The sequence below is a fragment of the Durio zibethinus genome, chromosome 27 (genome assembly GCF_047325235.1).
Source record: "Durio zibethinus cultivar Kanyao isolate XHJ-2024 chromosome 27, ASM4732523v1, whole genome shotgun sequence".
NCBI classification, from domain to species: Eukaryota; Viridiplantae; Streptophyta; class Magnoliopsida; order Malvales; family Malvaceae; genus Durio; species Durio zibethinus.
The window spans coordinates 18,012,193-18,032,452 of NC_143188.1; the positions used below are offsets into that span (position 1 = coordinate 18,012,193).

A 20,260-nucleotide genomic window follows, 5' to 3' on the forward strand; every position below is an offset into this window, starting at 1 on the left:
ATAATTTAATTTAAATATATTTATTATTTGGTTAATAAAAACATTAAATGAACCAACCAAATTTAATTCAGTCGGTTAATTTTCAAAATTCATAAATTTAATTCGATTAACAAAAATAAAATAGTATAATTTAGTAAATTTAATTTTGGATCATTCAATTCAAAATTAACTGAACCAACCGAATAAACACCTTTATTTTTTTGCACATGTAAAATCAGGATCTTCTAGAATTCTTCTTACTTTCATCTTTATCATCCTACCTTATCACACAAGAGATAACTAGAAGTGGCAAGTCCCCAATCATGCTTGGCCTTATGCTTTGTTTATTAAAACCCATATCTATATGCATTCATATACAAAGAACCAGCAATAATGCGCTTGAAAATATAGATACTTACCTGCCCAGACAAGACCATTTCTAGCAATTACACCAGCTGTGAACCGATTAAATGACTAAAACTTGTATCTTTCAAAAAAAATTTCTCCTGTGAGATTAATTTCTCATAAGAAAAGAACAAACATTTTAAGGTAACAATGCTACAAAAAAAACTGATGACATGACCAACCAATTTCTATACAAATCAATGATTTTGAAGCAACTTTTATTACTTTTTAGGCAATTTTTTTTTCATTTTCTATGGATCCCTAAAGCAAAGAAATTGCTTTCGGATTCATAATAAAAGGTACTAAAACATGGAAAAATGAACAGAAATGATAAGTTGGAAGTCATATAAATAAAAAGGAATTGAAAATTAGCTTCAAGGTTGAACAAAGTGTCACCCATTTTCCTCTAAATTCAGCTTTTTTTTCTAAGTTGGATAATTAATGATGACAACTGATGAGGGTTGATTTGAGAGATTTTCTTGAGACTATACCAAAGGAAACTCGTTCATGTTTTCGGCCCATGGCCCAGTTTTTTTGATAGGTTCGGTCCACGAATATATGCTTTCTCATATTAACCTGAATACTATTGGGGCCATTGGCATTCTTGCAAAAAGTTGATCTTGATAAATCTTGGGATAAAAGACAATTTTTATAGTAAAAGTTGAATTTTGTCGGTGATTGAATAAAATTAATGGAAATTATTATTAAATTTTTTGTAACAGTAAACAAAAATAAATTAAAAATGACATGTAAATTATATAAAAAATTACTATAATAAACAATTACTGTCATGGCCCATTTGGTTTGTGAAATACAATAGATGGAGAATGGAATTGATATTATGTGAGAATAAAAAATAGGAAAAATAAAATAAAATATGTATTATGAAATTTGGTTCCCATAGAATAGATAAGAAATTAGTATTAATATGTTTGGTTAATTCACAAAATATGGATGGAATTAGTTTAAAAGATCATTTTATCCTTATAATTTATTATCAAAATCATTAATTAATAATATATTCAATATCAATTATCAATATTAAATATTAAAATTATCAAAATTATTAATAATTTAATATATTCAATATTAATTTAATATTATTAGATACTAATTTAATGATATTAACAATTATTTAATAATATTAACAGGTCTCGATTCGAATCAATTTAGATTTGAATCAATTTGATTTATTGACTTTTTTAGCTAAATAGTGTTAATCAAATTTGGGTTCAGACTAATCAATCAGATTTTTGGATCAAGTTAGCTTGTATCACCTCTATAGATAATCATACAAAACCAATTAAAACTAGAATGTTAAATAACAAAATTACTTAAATATATAGTTAGAGACACAGAAATGTACAAAAAAGAAACAGTGTATTCTTTTTTTTTGTTTAATATCGAACATGTTCTAACCAATTTATCATGATGTTTATTTCATAAATCAAAATTATCATCTATTAAAAATATGAAAGTTTGATTAATTAAGTATGTTACTTAAAAAATGAAATAAGAAGCCAAAGTTAAACGAAACTTGGAACAAGTTTGGAAGCTAGATGTCCTAGATTTGAAGTTCTAACAAGGGCATCTGAGTGCCTTAGAAAGGTATCAAAATACTCTCTTTCTATTTGAAGAGTCTAGCTGGAGGCATCGGAACGCTCCACTTAAAGAATTTGAAAGCTGACTTTCTTGTAGCAAAAAATATCTAAAAGCATTCGAATTCCCGTATAAGGCATCCAAATACCCTAATTCAAAAGTCATGATTCTTTGATTTCTTATAAATAAAAGCATGATTTTCATATGATGATCATTCACATGAATAATTACTTCTGTAATTATTCAAAAAGGTACATTTTGATCAAAGAAAGTATTTGTTGGTTGAAACAATCTAATTAAAGGGTCATAACCTTTGATTAAATCTCTATAAATAGAAATGCCTAAAACACACTTTACACATTCAAAATACATTCCAAAACTCTGAAAGCTTCTCTTCTTTCTGTAATTCTTTCAAAAAAATAACACTAGTGATTTTGTCAAAGCAAAGTTTTTTCATCTCATATTAAAGGTGTTTAGTGGTTTGCATACACAACTGCAAAGTATTTACAAATAAGATTGTATCTTAGAGACATTTCAATTATTCTTTTGCATACTGTAATTGATAAAGACGAAATAAACCTAAAAAAGTAAATTACGGTAAAGATGAGATAAACTTAAAAAAGTAATATTTGTAGCATGCTTTGAAGCCAATTTCGATTGTCCATTGAATGCTCCATTTGGTCCAACACAAAGGTCCTTAAGAGAAGGCTATAACTGATTTCTAGAAGAAGTTCAATTTCCACATCAGCATATTTGAACTACATCTGTTCATATAACATTATTTTATATAACATCTGTTAGAATAAATAAATAAGAAAATAAAAAAAATAAAAAAGAATTTTGAGTTAAAGATGTGAAGAATATTTTTTTTAAAGATAATTATATCTTTAAAATATAACAAAATCTCAAATTTTTTAATAAAAAATAATAAAAATAATTATATTAAAATATTTATTTATAATAAATGAACATATATAAATTGAGTTTATATTTGATACACTATTAGTGTATAAATTCTATATACTATTAGTTAATCAAATGATGATACTTCATTCATGAGTATATATAAACCCTTAAAATAAATATACACAAATTAAAAGTTTTAAAAAACTTATTCATTAATGAGGTATTATCATCTAATTCATCTCATTAATGAGTTATTATCATCTGATGCACTAACAGTTTATAAAATTTATATACTGACAGTGTATCAAATATAAATTTATATAAATTTTTATTTAAATAATTATGACCATTGATAAAATCATGATTTATATAAATAATTATCTATTTATATTCAAATAATTATGAAATTTATCATATAATAATTGTTTTTATTTAAATATAATTATTTAAAATGTAAATAAAATTAATATAAAAATTAAATCCATTCATCAATAATATATAAATTTTATTAAAATTTTAAACTATATTATTTTATATATGTTATGTTTTGAATTGTTAGATGTAAATAAATGAGTGATTTTTTATTTTCCTGTCCTCCTTCAAATTCTTGATCCCCGAGTTTTGCACAAACAATGTGAATTTAATTTCCCTAGATTCACAGAACCAATTTTCCAAAGTTTTCGATTTCTTTCTTCTATTTCCTTTATTTCTTTTTTTTTTTTACTGCTGACTTTGATTTTTTGAATGACTAACCAAAAAATAACAGAAATAAAACAAATAAAACAAATTAATATTAAAAATAAAAACAATTTGAGGTCATTTAATTTTATTATAATATTAAAACTCAAAATCAAATTATCTTTAACTCAAAATTTATTTAGCAATTCAAGTCAAAATTACAATTAAAATAGTTCGAATTTCAAAAAATATTTTAAAATGTGTACCTTACTCTTAAGAAAAAAAGCTATAAACTAACATTAAAAAATTAAAAAGGTTTTATTCATTTTAATTTACGACCCTTACAAAACTACAACCTTGGATTACAAATCCAAATTGAAAGTAAAATGACCAAAGCACCGAGCTAAGATAAATTTTATTTAAGTCCTTCAATTTTAAATATAATTTAATATAAATCTATTAATTTCAAAAATAGACAACTCACCCCTAATATCTCAATCTTGTTAACAGATTTTATGCAATTGTGATACTGGCCCTGAAACCTAAATTATTTTATTTATATATTATTCTTTGTTCTATATATGTATTGACTGCGTAATAACAAAAAAAATATTTGTATTTAAATATTACAATTTTTTAACTTTAATTTATTTTTTTATAAATAATTTTTAATTTAAAATAAATAAATATGTCATCACTATATTTTTACTAGGGATGACAATAGATAATAAATAAACAGATATTTATTATTATCTAATTCGTTTACATTAGATTTGAATAGTTAGAAATTGATAATTAACAAATTCGAATATGAGATTTAATATTTGTGACGGATTTGGAGCGAATACGTATAGTATCTTCTAAATATTTAATATTTGAATCTGTTTAAATTTTAATATATAGTGATAGATATCCGAATCAGTTACATGTCTATATGTATAAAATTTTATACTTTTAAAAAATTACAGACCTTAAAAAATAATTTTTATTTATTATTAATTTAGAGTGAATTTGAATTTTAAATTAAATTTTTGTTTATTTTATATTTTGACAAAAAAAATTAAATGAATGAATATTTTAACTAATAATGCTTATTTAAATATATTTAAATTTAAATTTAAATAATGATATTAAATTTAAACAAATATTAAAATGAATTTGAATATTATAAATATTGAATGAGTTTGTATATGGATATTTCAAAAGTAAAGAATATCCCTTTCATTGCTATTCTTAATTTTCACAATCATGTAATTTTAAATTTTTATGGATATTTCAAAAGTAAAGGATATCCCTTTCATTGCTATTCTTAATTTTCACAATCATGTAGTTTTAAATTTAACATATATACAAGTATTATATTATAATAATTAAACCAAATAGATAAAATATTCAATTGTGCTCCTTTTCATTTTTTCAACCAAACTTTTTTTCATACCATATTTTTCATGTTTTTTTTTTTTTAATCAAAACATTTTTCATGTTATATTTTTCACTTTTTTTTTAAAATTGTTATGTGCCAAAATAATATTACATTCTTAAGATATTCATTTTGTTATAAATATTTTTATATATTAGCATACTTATAAATGTAAGTTTTGTTTTTATATACTACATCTAAAATTTATTTCTATTATATTTTGAGAAAAAAATAAAAACAATTTATTATTAATAATTATTACTTCATGTGTGTATTTAAGGATATTGACTTTTCATGAATAAAATGATCTCTAATTAAGGTTTTTAACGGAATAAATAAATCTGACCTACAAAATTAAAAAGTTTAGAGTGTGTTGTTCATTTTTTAAATTAATAGATTTGTGTTGAATTATATTTAAAATTAAAAATTTAAAATCTTGTGTTGAATTTTTTTAAATTCATAATAATTTAAACTCAAAATAATTTGAACTAATTAAAATTTTTTAAATCCGAAACGATTAAAACTTGAAATAAATTCAAATAAAAAAACAAACAGATTCAAACCATCGGAACCGGCCCAATTATTACTTGCAGCAATTTCGGACCACAAGCATCCAATGTAGGTATCGTATACAGGCCCAGGAGGAAAAAGAAGACCATAAAAAAAATTGGAACCCGCATCATATGCCGAATATATAAAATAAATTAAGTGTTAGAAATTTAAAATTTAATAAAATATAAATAAAAATATAAAAAACATATTATAAAATTTTAATAATAAATTTAAACGAATTTTATATCATCTTAAATTATTATATATAATTTTTATATAAATAAAAAATATAAATATAAATTTTAATATTTTATATAATATAAATACTTGAACAGTAGATTACACCTGGAAAGTGACGCTTGATGATTGGTTTTTAAACCCTTCATCTGACGCTCTTTGGGTATGCAGGTTCGGCTCAAGAGACAAAATTGGTTCAGTTGAAGAAGAAGAAAGGCCCCAAGCGCTCGAGAGAAGACAAAAATGGAAGCCGGAGAACAGAGCGAGTGGTCTACAAAAGCATGGGCCCATCTAAGCTCAGTCCGGAATCAATCGCCGCTAATCCAGTGCATCACCAACTTCGTATCCATGGATCTAACGGCAAACACTCTCTTATCCGCTGGTGCATCGCCGGCTATGCTTCACTCTTCAAGCGAAATCCCCGACTTCACTCCTCAAATCCGCGCGCTTTATATCAACGTTGGAACACTCTCTGATACCTGGCTACCGGCCATGAAGCTTGCTGCTGAATTGTCTTCCCAGTTCAAAAATCCCTGGGTCCTTGACCCTGTCGCCGCTGGTGCTTCTGGTTTTCGGTTAAAAGCGTGTTTGGATCTTGTCTCCCTTAAGCCAACCGTTATCAGAGGCAACGCCTCCGAAATCATTGCGTTGGCTAACGCTTCCTTGGGGACTACCAAAGGCGTAGATAGCTCTCACGACTCAACCGACGCCGTCGAAGCCGCGAAATCCTTGGCTAATTCCAGCGGTGCCGTCGTGGCGGTGTCGGGGGCAGTCGATTTCATCACCGACGGGAATCGAGTCGTTGGAGCTCGAAACGGCGTGCCGATGATGCAGAAGATCACGGGCACCGGATGCGCCGTCACGTCATTGATCGCCGCTTTCGTCGCAGTGGATCCGTCGCACCCTTTGGAAGCAACGGCTTCCGCGATGGCCGTGTTTGGCGTCGCCGCTGAGATCGCGATGGAGATGGCTAGAGGTCCGGCTTCGTTGCGGATGCACTTGATTGATTCTCTCCATGGACTTGATCAAACGGCTGTCATTTCTCGTGTTAAAATCACCTCTTTGTATGAAATCCAAGGTAAATTTTAAGGTTAGTTTCTATAATTCAATAATTAAGAATAATATTTAGCCCATTGCCATATCAATATATGTGAATGGAAGAGGTTTAAGAGATTGATAAATCAAAGGGGAAATATTTTGAAATTTATAATTGTTAAATTGAAAGATTGAAGCTGGAAAGGAAGACATTGTTTATTTTTCACACAACCGGACAATTTTCAAGACCTCGGTAAGTCCATGCCTGTACTTCCAGTAGTCATTGATGTGTGTGACGTGGGTGCTTGAAGTTGAGGTTTGCTACCTTCAATCATGGCTGTGAATGAAATCATTTGGATTGTTCCATCTCTAGAGCTGGTTTACATAAACTCTTTGAGCTTTCCTTATTGCCTGTGACGTTAAACAGAGCTGGCGGTGACTGTGTCATCGATAATGATGATTGTTTTGAAGCCTAGTTGGTCCTCCAGGGATCTGAGGATTACCATTTTCATTTTAATTGCCTGCGAAAGCTGCGCTGGCAAAGCCAGCTCCTAATGGGAGATGCATTGTTGCCATTGACAATAGGAATAGTCACCACCACTGCCATTAATTGGGATCTTCGACTTACTTTACATACAATAATTTAAAATATGATACGATAACATAATATAAATATAATACAAAATTAAAATATAAAAATAATTTAAAATTTTAACAATAATTTTATATGTATTTAACAAAATAAAAAAAATTATATTTCATATATTTATGTCAATATAAATTGTGATATATAATTTTTAAATAAAATATAATTCAAATTTATTAATTTTAATTTTTTACATAGCTCAAATACACAAATCCTTAGATTTCCTCTACCCCAACTTGAGGGAGGAATCCCACTGGCTTAGCGAGAGGTACTTGACAACCGTCAATGTTTCCTAGTAATCTAATATTGGTCGAGCTGTGGTACTAATTCCCTGGAGGATATTATGCATATAGAACTGGAGGACAGGTTCTTGTTCTTCTGCTGTGGCTGCTGCTGGGTTGACTTCTACCAGAGACGTTGCCATGTAGACAGTAGTAAATCAGCAATGAAACGAACACTGGGGATATTTGCTTGAAATTTTGCAATATTTTCCTGATGGTTTTTGGTTTGCAACCATTGCTAGCCCAGCATTAGAACAAAATCAAACCAATGTGCATAAAATAAACAAAGTAATTCAGGAATCTTATTCAGTTTCTTGCTGCAATCAACTATTTACAAACAGCCAGACCTATGCCTTCTAGCAAGGCACAATTTCAAGTCAGTATTCCTTCCGTACTTTCCAGAGACATAATAATTGTGGTCTACAGCCTCTGTAAAACAATATCCATCGAATCATCCCAATTTGAACAGGAAATTTTAGGTTACTCCGCATGAACATAGTTCCATTTCCACAAGCTCACAAACAAAGTAATGCATTAGGGATGTTCATCCTCGTGTTACCAATTTGAATTGAATCGATCATGTCGATAAATCCAGCCATGAACTATCTTGTAATCTACTGAATTGATGATTTATGCACCAAAAATCAAGGATATGTACAAAATTTTACCAGCCTTCCCAGAGGAAGAATCAATGCATGAAGAAAAGATATGAAACAGCTACAAGAGAAAGCAATTCAATGGGTTGCAGCCATAAGATCCTCCAGATTACAGTTTACAATACTTTGTGTATTTGATACATTCATGAAAATAAACACTAAGCCTAAATTGCTCAGCAATGGCAACTCTCCCACTATCAATAACAAATAAGTTAGCTCAAAATAATCAAACATGAGCACATTATAACCCAAATACAGAAATCAATCAAAAATCCACATTTTGACCAAAATCAAAAACCAAATTGATTCAAGAATTTGACAAAAACCAATTAAACAAACCAAAAACACAGTAAAGTCAAAATTTCCCAAATGGATTTTCAACTTCATCAAAAACAAAAGTAAAAATAGTAACTTTCACTAACCAATTTCTGACTCCATTACAACTAAACTCCTAGAGTAACTACACTAACTTAAAAATAAAAAACAAAAAGACCCAAAATTAAAAAAATAATAATAAAGGAAAAGAAATGGCAGTGCTCAGCTCACCAGAACACTAGCTTTTATTCATGGGCTTCATTGCAGAAAACTCAACTGTTTATGCCGCCTCATCTCCAATATCTTCCTGTGGGAATTTGAGTGCAACTCACTTGAAAACGTTGGGCTACTCGCTGGACGATACTCAGGCACCAAACGGCCGGACTTATACCTCACTCCACATGCATTGCAAAGCGTTTTAGGCCCAAGCGGCCCTGCCCTCCATTGCGGTGTCTCTTCAGCCTCACAATGCTGGCATTTCCTTCCTATGGTCCTCGAACCAGCCCCCTTCGCAGTGGCAATGGCATTCTTCACATTCTCCTGAACCCACCAGCTGTTTTCCTGGTTCTTCAGGTCCCTACATTTGCGGAGCCGCTTGGACCGCGCTTTTACAGGTACTTTAACGTTGCCACAACAATGAATTACAACGTTTCCGTTGGGTAAGGTTGTGCTGCCGGAACTGTTGCTGTTGTCCAGCACTGACACCGGGCTCTGGTGCTTTGCTGCCGTCCCTAACATATCGACGAATGACGTTTCGACAGCTGGAAATGCATCCTTGTTTGATAACCATTCTAGTTCTTCCTCTGCAAATTCCTGCAAATTGTTAAAACAAAAACTTTTTGACTCAGTCGACTCGAACGAGTTAAAATTGTTCTTTTTTTTTTAATCCTGGGGCACTTTAGATGGGGGAAAAAGAAAAGTTTGGTCTCGTAGGATTCACGAGAGACGGTGAAAGATAATGTTTCAAAGCTGGACAAAATTGACTTTTCGCACTGGTGGAATTATAAAGAGATGGAGTGGTCGTATCAGTTTAATTTTTAATTATGGTGAAGAGAAAATGGAATCCTCGCTGGACATTTATTAGTACAGCTCTAAGCCTGGTGAGCAACAGCTCACATCGATAATGACATTTCTCCCTTTGAAATACTAAAATACCGAAACTACCCTCAATATGATGTCCATATTACGCGATCTTATCCAATAGCGTGAATGACAATGACGGGTAAATTTGTCCTGCTTGAAAAATAATGTGACAAGATGCCTGTTCAAATCAATGCCGTCCGCTTTGACCCGACCCGGGTCATTTTCAGCACTGACTCGCAAAAATAGCCCGAGTTCGACTCAAGCCAAACCCTAATTTCACTAACGGAGTCGGGCCGAGTCAGCTCTCGTTCTAGCTCCCCCAGCCTCCAAAAACCTACCAAACAGCAATGACTCGGCCGAGTTAGCACGAAACTCGGCCTCTTACAGCCCCCTCCAGAAAACAAAACCCAATATTTATCAAAAGAGCATAAACCCATGAAAGAAACACTTACAGGAAAGGAACAGTTAGGGTTAAGAGAAGAAGATGGGTTAATCTTTGAAAACTTCTTGTGTTTTTCATCTTCATCTTCCTCTCCGACGTCGGAGCCAAAGTCCAATAAGTTGTCCTCAAAACAAGCCGTCATGTCAAAAGCTTCCATTTCCTTCACAAACAAAAGAATATTTTTCTCTTTCTGTTGTTTTTTTCAGACAAAAAAAAAAGTGAAGAACAAGAAGATGATGATGATGTTCTAGTGGGAAAATGAGGGGATGTCGATTTTTAGGGTTCTTTTATTGATTTATTTTTTTTCAGTTTTAAAATTTCCTTTATTTTCATAACGTATAATGGTGGGGAGTAATGCCTGTCTGTAACATGGCTCACGTTCTTTTCGTGAAATCAGATTGATTGATGAACTTTTTGCACATTTTTAATCCGGTGAGTAAAGGTACTTAAAAAGAATCAAGAGTTTGATTTTAAATTAATTTTTTTTATTTGTAATAAAATTTTACTTTTTTAATATAAAAAGAAAATTTTTTGCACATATATTACCGATTAAACCTCAAAATTTAAAATATATATGATAATGTAATACGAATATAACATGAAAATAAAATTTTTAAAAAATATAATTTAAAATTTTAATAATTATTATTATAAATTTAATAAAATTAAAAATAAATATTTTAAATTTTTATATTGATATAAATTTTAATATAAATTACAATACATAAATTTTATATAAGATATAATATAAATATATGAATTCTAATATTATATGTTATAAATATATAAACTATCACTTTTTATTTTCAATAATTTTTTTGTTAATTAGTTTTATTTATCCAAATAAAAATTAATTGTTATTTAGATAAATATTACTAAAAAAATAAAAATTATAATTATTTCAAAGTTATAAAAAATGAAATAACTGTATCAAATATTTTAAAATAAAGCAACATTAGATTTTTAAAATACGAATTCTGACTTTTTTTAAAAAAAATAATTTTTAATTAAATTAATGTTAAACATTTCCAAAGGAGCTTTTTCAGTGTTAGGTTACGAGGGGCATGAATATAAATACAGAGAGAGATTAAGGTATTATTGCAAATAAATTATTTATTTTTCTTTTTCCTTTTTATTGGGGCGGGCCGCCTAGCAGCGCCATGCCTAGCTAGGGACGACTTTAAATTATGCTATAATGCCAATAAGCTCCAAAATTAGCACGTCATTGAACCAATGGGAATATGACACGTATGTTAAGGGGGGATATTTTCGAAATCTTTGACTTGTAGCCAACGGTGCACGTGGTGAAGGAGATGTATTTGCATGGTGCATTTGCAAGTTTGCATGCGAGCGTGAGAGAGGGTGGGGTCCACCACCAATCTTCTCCACTGTACCCGATGGGATTAGGTTAAATGTTGGTGTTCATAATTCTTACAGCAATTAATCACGTGGGAGTCACGTGCTGCTTTCTCTTCTCTGATTAGGCCTATTTTTTTTAAAAAGCTCAGTCCAAATCTAATCCAGTATGTTATTTAAATAATAATGTACTTTCGGCCTTAAAATTAAAAAATATATATTTATCTAATAAAATATGATTTAAATATTAATTTGAATCAGGGTTTTTGTCAATGGTACAAACGTTAGCACAGATTATTATCAAACACTTGTAACAGAAAGTACAGTCTAGGCTCAAACAAAGCCATCTTCAACAATCAACCACTTCCCTTCAGCATGTTGGGCGGCTTTGAATTTTGCATCATGGTATGGAAAGTTTGCATGATGCTTCTGGCAACTTGGCAATGCCAATCTTACTGCAGTGGCTTTGTGACTTTTTTATACTGCAACACAACAGTCTGTAACCGGTTTCCTCCCCTTTGACTCCAGCGTAATATCAGGAAAACGAAAATAAGAACTAAGGGTCTTAATGTGCAACGGTACCATTCAGTTATGCTGGCTTAACTTGGAAAGAATTTGAATTCATTTGTTACAATGAACGAGTCAAGCAAAATTTGAGTGATTTAATACCCAACTCAAAAAGGTTGTGAACTTAATCAAATTTAATCTGCCTTCTTGTTTTTTAATAATAAATAAGTAGACAAATAATGTTTAGTGTCTATTTATAATTTTTGCCAAGCCTAATCAAGCCTATCGAGCTGTAATCAAGCCTACCGAGCCATAATCAAAGCCTATTGAGCCAAACTCAAGCAGCTCAATTAAATTACAAGCCAAACTCGGGCATGAAAAATGAAATTCAATTGAATTCAAAAAGAGTTTCGAACCTAAACTTTTCAAATCGGTAGAGTTCGAGCTTCATAGTATATAAACTCGATTCAGCTCTATAAGCACAATCAAAAGAATATTTGTATGAACTTGTGTCAAAAACAAAAATGTATTGAAGATGGTTTTCTTTTTTTATGATTTTTATTTCCACAAAAGACGGTTCCAAATAAACCGATTCTTCCTAGCAACAACAATGAGACAGTTTTGACCTTGATAAACAAAACTACCTACAAATTGCCTTCCAACTGAAACAACGAAAGACAAACAACTACAATCTCCGGTATTCTTTTCTTTATGAGATGTAGGGAAGGAGAAAAAACAAAGATTAGATCGAAGCAATTTCGATTGGTGTGTTGTTAGTAAATAACCTTAATAATCCATGCCGCCAGGCATTGCTGGAACATCCTTCTCATCCTTAGGAAGTTCAACGACAATAGCTTCAGTTGTTGTCATCAATGATGACACACTGCATCACAAAAGCAACATACTCAGCTTCTTAGTTTTACAAATTATAAAGGCAAGCCCAAGTACAAAAGCAACCTAGAAGGAAATTTAGAGCTTACCTTGCAGCATCAACCAAAGCAGTTCTAATTACCTTCAACGGATCAATAATACCAGTCTTTACCATATCAACGTATTCACCTGGTTTTGAACAAAATGAATTAAGCTGCGTTCGTTTCATTAGAATGGTAAATACATGTAGTGTAAGAAACTTCTAAGTCAGTCACTGACCTTTGGCAGCATCATACCCAAGATCAGGGTTATCCTGCTCCAGCAGCTTACCAACAACAACAGCTCCTTCCGCTCCTGCATTTGAAGCAATTGTGTACACAGGTGTCTGCAACAGAGAATTTCATTTAGAAGGGAGAGTTAAACTTCACAAATCAAAATTAACAGCATTTGGAAACTTTACAGTGGAAGAACTGTAATTTTTTCAGCAGTACATCTTGAAAAGAATTTAAGAAAGGAATTTTCAGAAGTTGATCCATCTATATATGCAGAAAAGATTTACAAACCTTTAGAGCGTTCTGTATAATTTGAACACCAATCTTCTGGTCAAAGTTGGCTGTAGGTAGCTCGTCCAACTTTTTCGATGCATACAGAAGAGCAACACCACCACCTAGACAGCAGGTGACTCCTTAAGTAATGTTTCCACTGAGTCCAAGTTTAATTGAAACCTCATGAAAAAACCACTACGACTTAAAAGTTTTTACCTGGCACAATACCCTCTTCTACAGCTGCCTTTGTGGCATTTAATGCATCTGTAACTCTATCCTTCTTCTCACCAACTTCAGCTTCACTAGCTCCTCCAATCTGCAATGTCCAGCAAATTCTGAGCTTCATTACCTCCATTCAAGCGGCAACAAATAGGAAAGAAAGCAGCTACTGCATTTCTAAATTAACAAGTTAAATGCCAGTAACTCAATGGTAATATACCTTCAAGACAGCCACGCCACCAGAAAGCTTTGCCAATCTTTCTTGCAACTTCTCCTTATCATAATCAGAAGTGCTCAATTCAATTGCTGACCTAATCTGTTATTATATAGGACAAATGTTAGAATCTGAATTATCAAGGAAATTAAATAGAGTTCAAGAATCAAAAGATGGCTAAAAGTTTGTCCATAAAAAGCAACAAGACCTGTTCGCATCTTTCTTCAATGGCTTTCTTGTCACCATCCCCATCAAGAACAACAGTGTCATCCTTTGAGACAGTAACCTGTAATAGCAAAAAAAAAAAAAAAGGAATCATGCATGTCTGTACATATATAATAGGGATTCAATAGTTCTGTTTTACCAAACTCAAGAACTTCCTCATTATAGGGAACTGATAGAAAATCACATCACACAGAGTTTCACGTCCAAACAATTAATATCATACTTTTTTGCAAGTGCCAAACAAGTCCAGATCCACCTTTTCAAGGTTCATGCCAAGTTCTTCAGTTATAACCTACAGTAGAGAAGTAACAGATATCATTCATCAAGAGGTCATGCAAATTCCTGTCAGTGAAACTGTATGTTATGAACCAGACAAACTCATATAGCAGAAAGTCGCCTCACCTCTCCTCCTGTGAGGACAGCAAGATCTTGCAGACTAGCCTTCCTGTTCTCTCCAAAACCAGGGGCTTTGATGGCACAGACCTGCATCATACATAATCCACGTAGGATTAGCAAGCATTCCAAAAAATTGAGGACAAATACACAGAAAAAAGGGGAAATTCACATCAGACTGAAAATCAAACCTTGATTCCAGCACGAAGCTTGTTAAGAATGAGTGTTGCAAGAGCTTCACTCTCTACATCTTCAGCTACAATCAACAAGGGTCTTTGTCTCTGAACAAAATATAGCATAGAATAACGTTACACAAAAAATAACGACTAAGAAGTTTAAGACAGTTTTAGTGAGATAAACAAGTAGATCTTGATAAATGATGAGTACCAAAATGATGTCAGATGTAATGGTTTGAATGCATGCATTGAGCAAAATTTTCTTACCTTTAAAGCTAACTCTAGTACTTTCACCACAGCATTTAAGCTAGATATTTTCTTCTCATGGATCAGGATAAGAGGATTATCCAATTCCTGCAATAAAACAAATAAATTGAATCAGCATCATCACATGGTCAAGACTCAAGAGATATGACAGAAGTTCAGTCAGAAAAGAAATGTGTTACTTACACATTTTTGGTTTTTCGTATTGGTGATGAAATATGGGGATATGTAGCCCCTGTCAAGTTTCATGCCCTCAACAACTTCTAACTCATTAAATAATGTTTTCCCATCCTGCAAAGGTTTAACCCGCGGTATAAAATCATATCATGTGTTAAAAAAAAAAAAAAAGCAAAGGATTTTATATATGGCAAGCATGAGCAACCAACACTTAAAACATGAAGGCATCAAAACTTACCTGAATTGTGATCACCCCTTCTTTGCCAACCTTCTCCATGGCTTTTGCAATTAACTCACCAATTTCCCTCTCTCCATTAGCTGATATTGTTCCAACCTATTACAAAATATTTACATTGATGCCTTAGTAAATTTAAAGTTCACTACCATTTTAGTTTTGATTCTACAGTACTGCAACACTCTGACTGCAATAAGCTTTTGACAAAAAAAAAAAAAATCGAATAAGTAAACCAACCTGAGCTATTTCTTCAGATGTGCTAATCATCCGTGCCCGGCTTTTCAAGTTTGTTACAACAGCATCAACTGCCATTGTTATGCCACGCCTTAGGTCCATTGCATTCATTCCTGCAGCAACTGACTTGCATCCTTCTGTAAATATTGCTTCTGTAAGCAATGTTGCACATGTTGTCCCTGCAAAAATGTCAAAGAATTCTCATGAATCAGCTCTCTACACATAAACAACATGCATGCGTTTTGGAAACCTGAATGTCTAGACTGACCAAGTTAGTACATGCAAAAAGGATGTATCTACAATAGAGTTAAAGAACAATAACCACAAGAAAGTATCTAAACAGAGTTAAAGACTTCAAATGAATCTATTAGATTTATGAAAGTGTGTGTGCCTTACCATCGCCAGCTACATCATTGGTGGCATTTGCAACTTGTTTCACAAGACTAGCTCCAACATTCTTGACTTTATCCTTGAATTCAATGCTCTTTGCTACAGTTACACCATCTTTAGTCACTTTTGGAGCACCATAGCTTTGCTCAATAACCACATTCCGTCCCTTTCAACAAAAAAAGAAAACCATTAACAGATGCCACAAATAAATAACATTACTTCTTCCTTTCATCAATATTCCTAGCCATAAATTTTAAGTCCCTACTTCTTATCCAAATTAGAGAAGAAAAGGCATAAGCTCTTTCAATCAATGATGAAGACATGAAGAAAAGATTCATAGCAATAAAAATGGAGCATATTGGATTTACCTTAGGACCCATGGTGACTTTAACAGCATCAGCAAGCTCTTCAACACCTTTAAGCATCAAAGCTCGAGCTTCAACCCCAAATTTTATATCTTTTGCTGCATAGTTCCTATTCCAACTCAACCTACTACCAATCTAACACAAACCCCAAAAATAAAAATCAATAACAATATCAAATAAACCTTAACAAAAAAATAAGATAGTAACTACCACCAATTAACTACCTGATGTGTAGTGTTCCTAGCAATCCTGAAACAAAAGATTAAGAACAGAGAAAGAGAAAATTAGCTTATTTTAAAAGAACAGAAAATGAAACTTAAAAAATGATTAATGGACAAAAGTGTTGGAAGTGGTACCTGGCCTTAGAAGCGAGGCTTGAAGCGAAACGATACATGGGTTTTGTTTGGGAGGAAATAAAAGAGAAGAGGAAAGCTTGAAAAAGTGACAGATAAAGAAAATGAGAGAGCTAAGACAAAAGACAATAGAAGGATCGAGGGCTTGTGCTTTTAAACCCAGACACAGAAGGGAAAGAAGAAGAGTCTAGAAGTAGCTGTTTCTTTAGGGTTTAGGGTTTTATGTTTTTTTTTTTTTTACTTTTTCTTTTAAAGGTTAATTTAACCTCTTTTTTTAATTTCACCAGTTCGTTCACTTCACGAAATCTTTGTCGGATCCGACTCTCATTTTTCTCGGATTCAGAATGAACCCGACTCGATTTTTTTGGTGAGACCAAAAATGGATTTAATTCAAAGTTTGAGAGAATTTTCTTACTAGGAGTTAAAAAAATTTTTTAAAAATTAAAAATCGATTCAAATTATAGTATTTGATTTTTTTATTTTATTAAAATAAAATTTAAATATTAAATATATATATTAAATTTGAATCAAATTTTGAATTAAAATATAAAAAATAAAAAAATTTAAATCAAATTATATATTTTTATTAATTTATATATATGAATGTTTTTTAAATAAAATAATTATTTTATAATAACTTTATTTAAATATATTAAAAATTATATTAAAATAATATATAAAAATAATTTAAAATTTAAAATCGATAAATTAAATAAAACTAATAAAATTAAATTTTAAAAAATTAATTTAAATTTAAATTAAATTTTAAAAATTTATAATATAATATAATATATGAGAAAATATAACCAAATTTGATTTAACCCATATCATCATCCCCGCTACTTCTCACAAAAATATTGAATTAAGCCCGTTTAGGCCCTTCACTCTCGGCTATTGTCAATTTGACCTTTGTGAGATTTGTATGCATTATTTGAACCCAAGTAACCATTTCCTTCACCTCCGACTCTCGAGTCTCGACGTCAATTTTTAAAAAATTATAAAATATTGATATTTTCATTAATTATTTTATCATAATACCGTTTGCTGACAAATATTCTTAATAGTGACCTCATTTTGTAATTGCCTTAAACCTAATTCCAAAAACCCTATCTTTCCCTGGAATACCCATTGCCTACCCACCAACTATATAATTTTAATCTTAGCCGCCCTCATTGCCTTCTCCAATCGGTCATCTCTGAGGCGGAGGTGGTGATGGCAGAAAGAGGCGGAGGAGAACGTGGCGCTTTCAGGCGTGGCTTTGGCGGAAGATCCGACCGTGGTCCAAGAGGCAGGCGCCGTGGCCGCAAGGACGAAGAGGAGAAATGGGTACCCGTTACAAAACTCGGCCGTTTAGTCAAATCGGGAAAAATCACATCCCTCGAACAAATCTACCTCCACTCACTCCCCATCAAAGAGTACCAAATCGTCGACCAACTGGTTGGCCCTTCACTCAAAGACGAGGTCATGAAAATCACTCCAGTCCAGAAACAAACGCGCGCAGGCCAGCGCACTCGTTTCAAGGCCTTCGTCGTCGTCGGCGATGGAAATGGACACGTTGGGTTGGGGGTGAAATGTAGCAAAGAAGTTGCGACGGCTATTAGAGGGGCGATTATATTGGCGAAGTTGTCGGTGATACCAGTGAGGAGAGGGTACTGGGGGAACAAGATCGGGAAACCTCATACGGTGCCGTGTAAGGTCACTGGGAAATGTGGGTCCGTTACTGTTAGGATGGTGCCTGCTCCGAGAGGTGCGGGGATTGTGGCTGCGAGGGTGCCCAAAAAGGTGCTTCAATTTGCTGGGATTGAAGATGTTTTTACTTCTTCCAGGGGTTCTACTAAGACTCTTGGTAACTTTGTCAAGGTATTGAGTTTTTCCTTATAATTTCTATTTGTTCTGTTTTGTTGTTATTTGAGATTGTTTATGGATTTAGATCTATTTGGAAATGGGTTGTTAAATGTTTTAGTTCCCATACCTAAACTTTATGATTGTTGGTTACCAGTTGTTTCTTTGATACTATGAGTTATTATGGAATGTTTGATTTTTTTTTTGGATTATATTAGTTAGACCCAGTAATTCATGTAATGGTGTCATGTAAAACTGGCAATTCATGTATTTGTGTAGTGTTTTACAAAAAAAAGAAAGAAAAAATTGCATGTTACAATTTGTGCTGTCATGAAAAACATGAAGTACTTTTTTTTTTTTTTGTTAAACCTGGTTTTTCGCATTTTCAATTGTCAGGTCTAATATTAGTGATATGAGTTATTGACATGTTGTGAGGTGTATGTTACTGAATTAATTGGATACGAATTGTGACTCAGGTTAGGTGGTGACTGATGCATTGTTTCATGTGTCATTTATTGACATGTTAGAAGGTGTATGTTACATACCATCCCATCCTAAGCTTTCATGGCTTCTAAAAATGGTAAAACCAACCTCCTATCAACAAAAGGTTTGTGTCCTTATTTTGCACTGAGAGTGACTGAGGAAGTGAACATATGGACATGGCAGTTTAATCTGCCATCTTCATTTTCTCTCCTTTTTATTTGTACCTTGGCTTTTATGTCTGTTAAAGAGAGAAAGATGGAAATTGGGGTGGGTTAGTTTTTGTGGGTGAAAGGAGAGAGAGAGGAATGCTATAGAATTTGAAGATTCTTACTAGGGGGAATGAGAGAAAAAAATTTTCTTTTTAACAAAACAATAATATTAAAAATAATAATTCTGTTATAGTTGCTACCGCTGCTTTGCATCTTCTTCCTTTTTTTTTTTCCTCTTTAATCTGTCTGCAATTGTGGCAGCAAGTATCGATATCCACAGGGTCAGGATTTTTGCGGGGTTGTTAATGTACATCATTCAATGAACTTCTAACAAACTACAGGGAAAAAAAGGCTTCCCATGTTATAAAATTTAGTATGTATGTGTGTGTATGTGTGTGTATAAAAGCTTTCGTTCTTCTGTTTCACGTTCGAATTTGTATTGTCTCACACCCTTGATAGCTGTTTATTTGTTGCATGATTATTTGGAGATGCTTATTCAGTTATTGGTGATATATGATTGTCTGTTGCTCATGGAAATGTGATTGCAGGCCACCTTTGAGTGTCTTCTGAAAACATACGGTTTCTTGACTCCTGATTTCTGGAGAGAGACGCGGTTCACAAAGTCTCCTTTCCAGGAGTATACTGATCTGTTGGGAAAGCCAGTGAAGTCCCTTGTAATTGAAGATGTGGAGAGGTTGGATGTATGATTTAAATTTATGAATCATTAGTAAGATTCAGGGCCATTGGTTTATGTTAAGAGGAGTCTATCTTAACGTTTCTTTGCTTGTTGGCTTGTCCTGAGATATACAGTAATTGATCATGAACTGCTGTTTTGTTTTTCTCTATCTGGATTCTTTATAACATTTGTGGTTACATCATGAGTTGAAGTCTTTTTACTTATGTTCTCCTTGTGAACTAATGCTAGCTAAAGATTGAACATGATTACAGTCAAAATTAACTTAGGCTACA

The 20,260-nt window shown here is 32.2% G+C and overlaps 3 protein-coding genes and 1 pseudogene across 4 annotated transcripts; 2 read left to right on the plus strand and 2 right to left on the minus strand.

Annotated features, from left to right (window-relative positions):
* The first annotated feature begins 5,900 nt into the window (after positions 1-5,900).
* On the plus strand, positions 5,901-6,909 carry LOC111279997 (hydroxyethylthiazole kinase family protein). The gene has a single exon (XM_022867119.2). It carries the CDS (start codon positions 6,020-6,022, stop codon positions 6,863-6,865), a length of 846 nt encoding a protein of 281 aa, XP_022722854.2. The 5' UTR covers positions 5,901-6,019; the 3' UTR covers positions 6,866-6,909.
* Positions 6,910-8,655: 1,746 nt separating this feature from the next.
* On the minus strand, positions 8,656-10,597 carry LOC111279998 (GATA transcription factor 1-like; annotated as a pseudogene). The gene is made up of 2 exons (XR_016334684.1): positions 10,245-10,597; positions 8,656-9,522 (listed from the first exon to the last, which is right to left on the minus strand). The product of XR_016334684.1 is annotated as a GATA transcription factor 1-like (transcript).
* Positions 10,598-12,624: 2,027 nt separating this feature from the next.
* On the minus strand, positions 12,625-16,884 carry LOC111279996 (chaperonin CPN60-2, mitochondrial). Its single transcript, XM_022867117.2, has 18 exons — positions 16,761-16,884; positions 16,629-16,653; positions 16,408-16,539; positions 16,046-16,205; positions 15,653-15,828; positions 15,419-15,514; positions 15,190-15,294; positions 15,007-15,093; positions 14,755-14,844; positions 14,573-14,653; positions 14,394-14,462; positions 14,154-14,231; positions 13,952-14,047; positions 13,729-13,828; positions 13,531-13,634; positions 13,247-13,352; positions 13,078-13,156; positions 12,625-12,980 (listed from the first exon to the last, which is right to left on the minus strand). Exons 1-18 carry the CDS (start codon positions 16,796-16,798, stop codon positions 12,884-12,886), a joined length of 1,719 nt encoding a protein of 572 aa, XP_022722852.2. The 5' UTR covers positions 16,799-16,884; the 3' UTR covers positions 12,625-12,883.
* A 1,047-nt stretch (positions 16,885-17,931) lies between these two features.
* On the plus strand, positions 17,932-20,191 carry LOC111280022 (uncharacterized). Its single transcript, XM_022867168.2, has 2 exons — positions 17,932-18,617; positions 19,840-20,191. The coding sequence occupies exons 1-2, from the start codon at positions 17,970-17,972 to the stop codon at positions 19,996-19,998; spliced, it is 807 nt and encodes a 268-aa protein (XP_022722903.1). The 5' UTR covers positions 17,932-17,969; the 3' UTR covers positions 19,999-20,191.
* Positions 20,192-20,260: the final 69 nt, after the last annotated feature.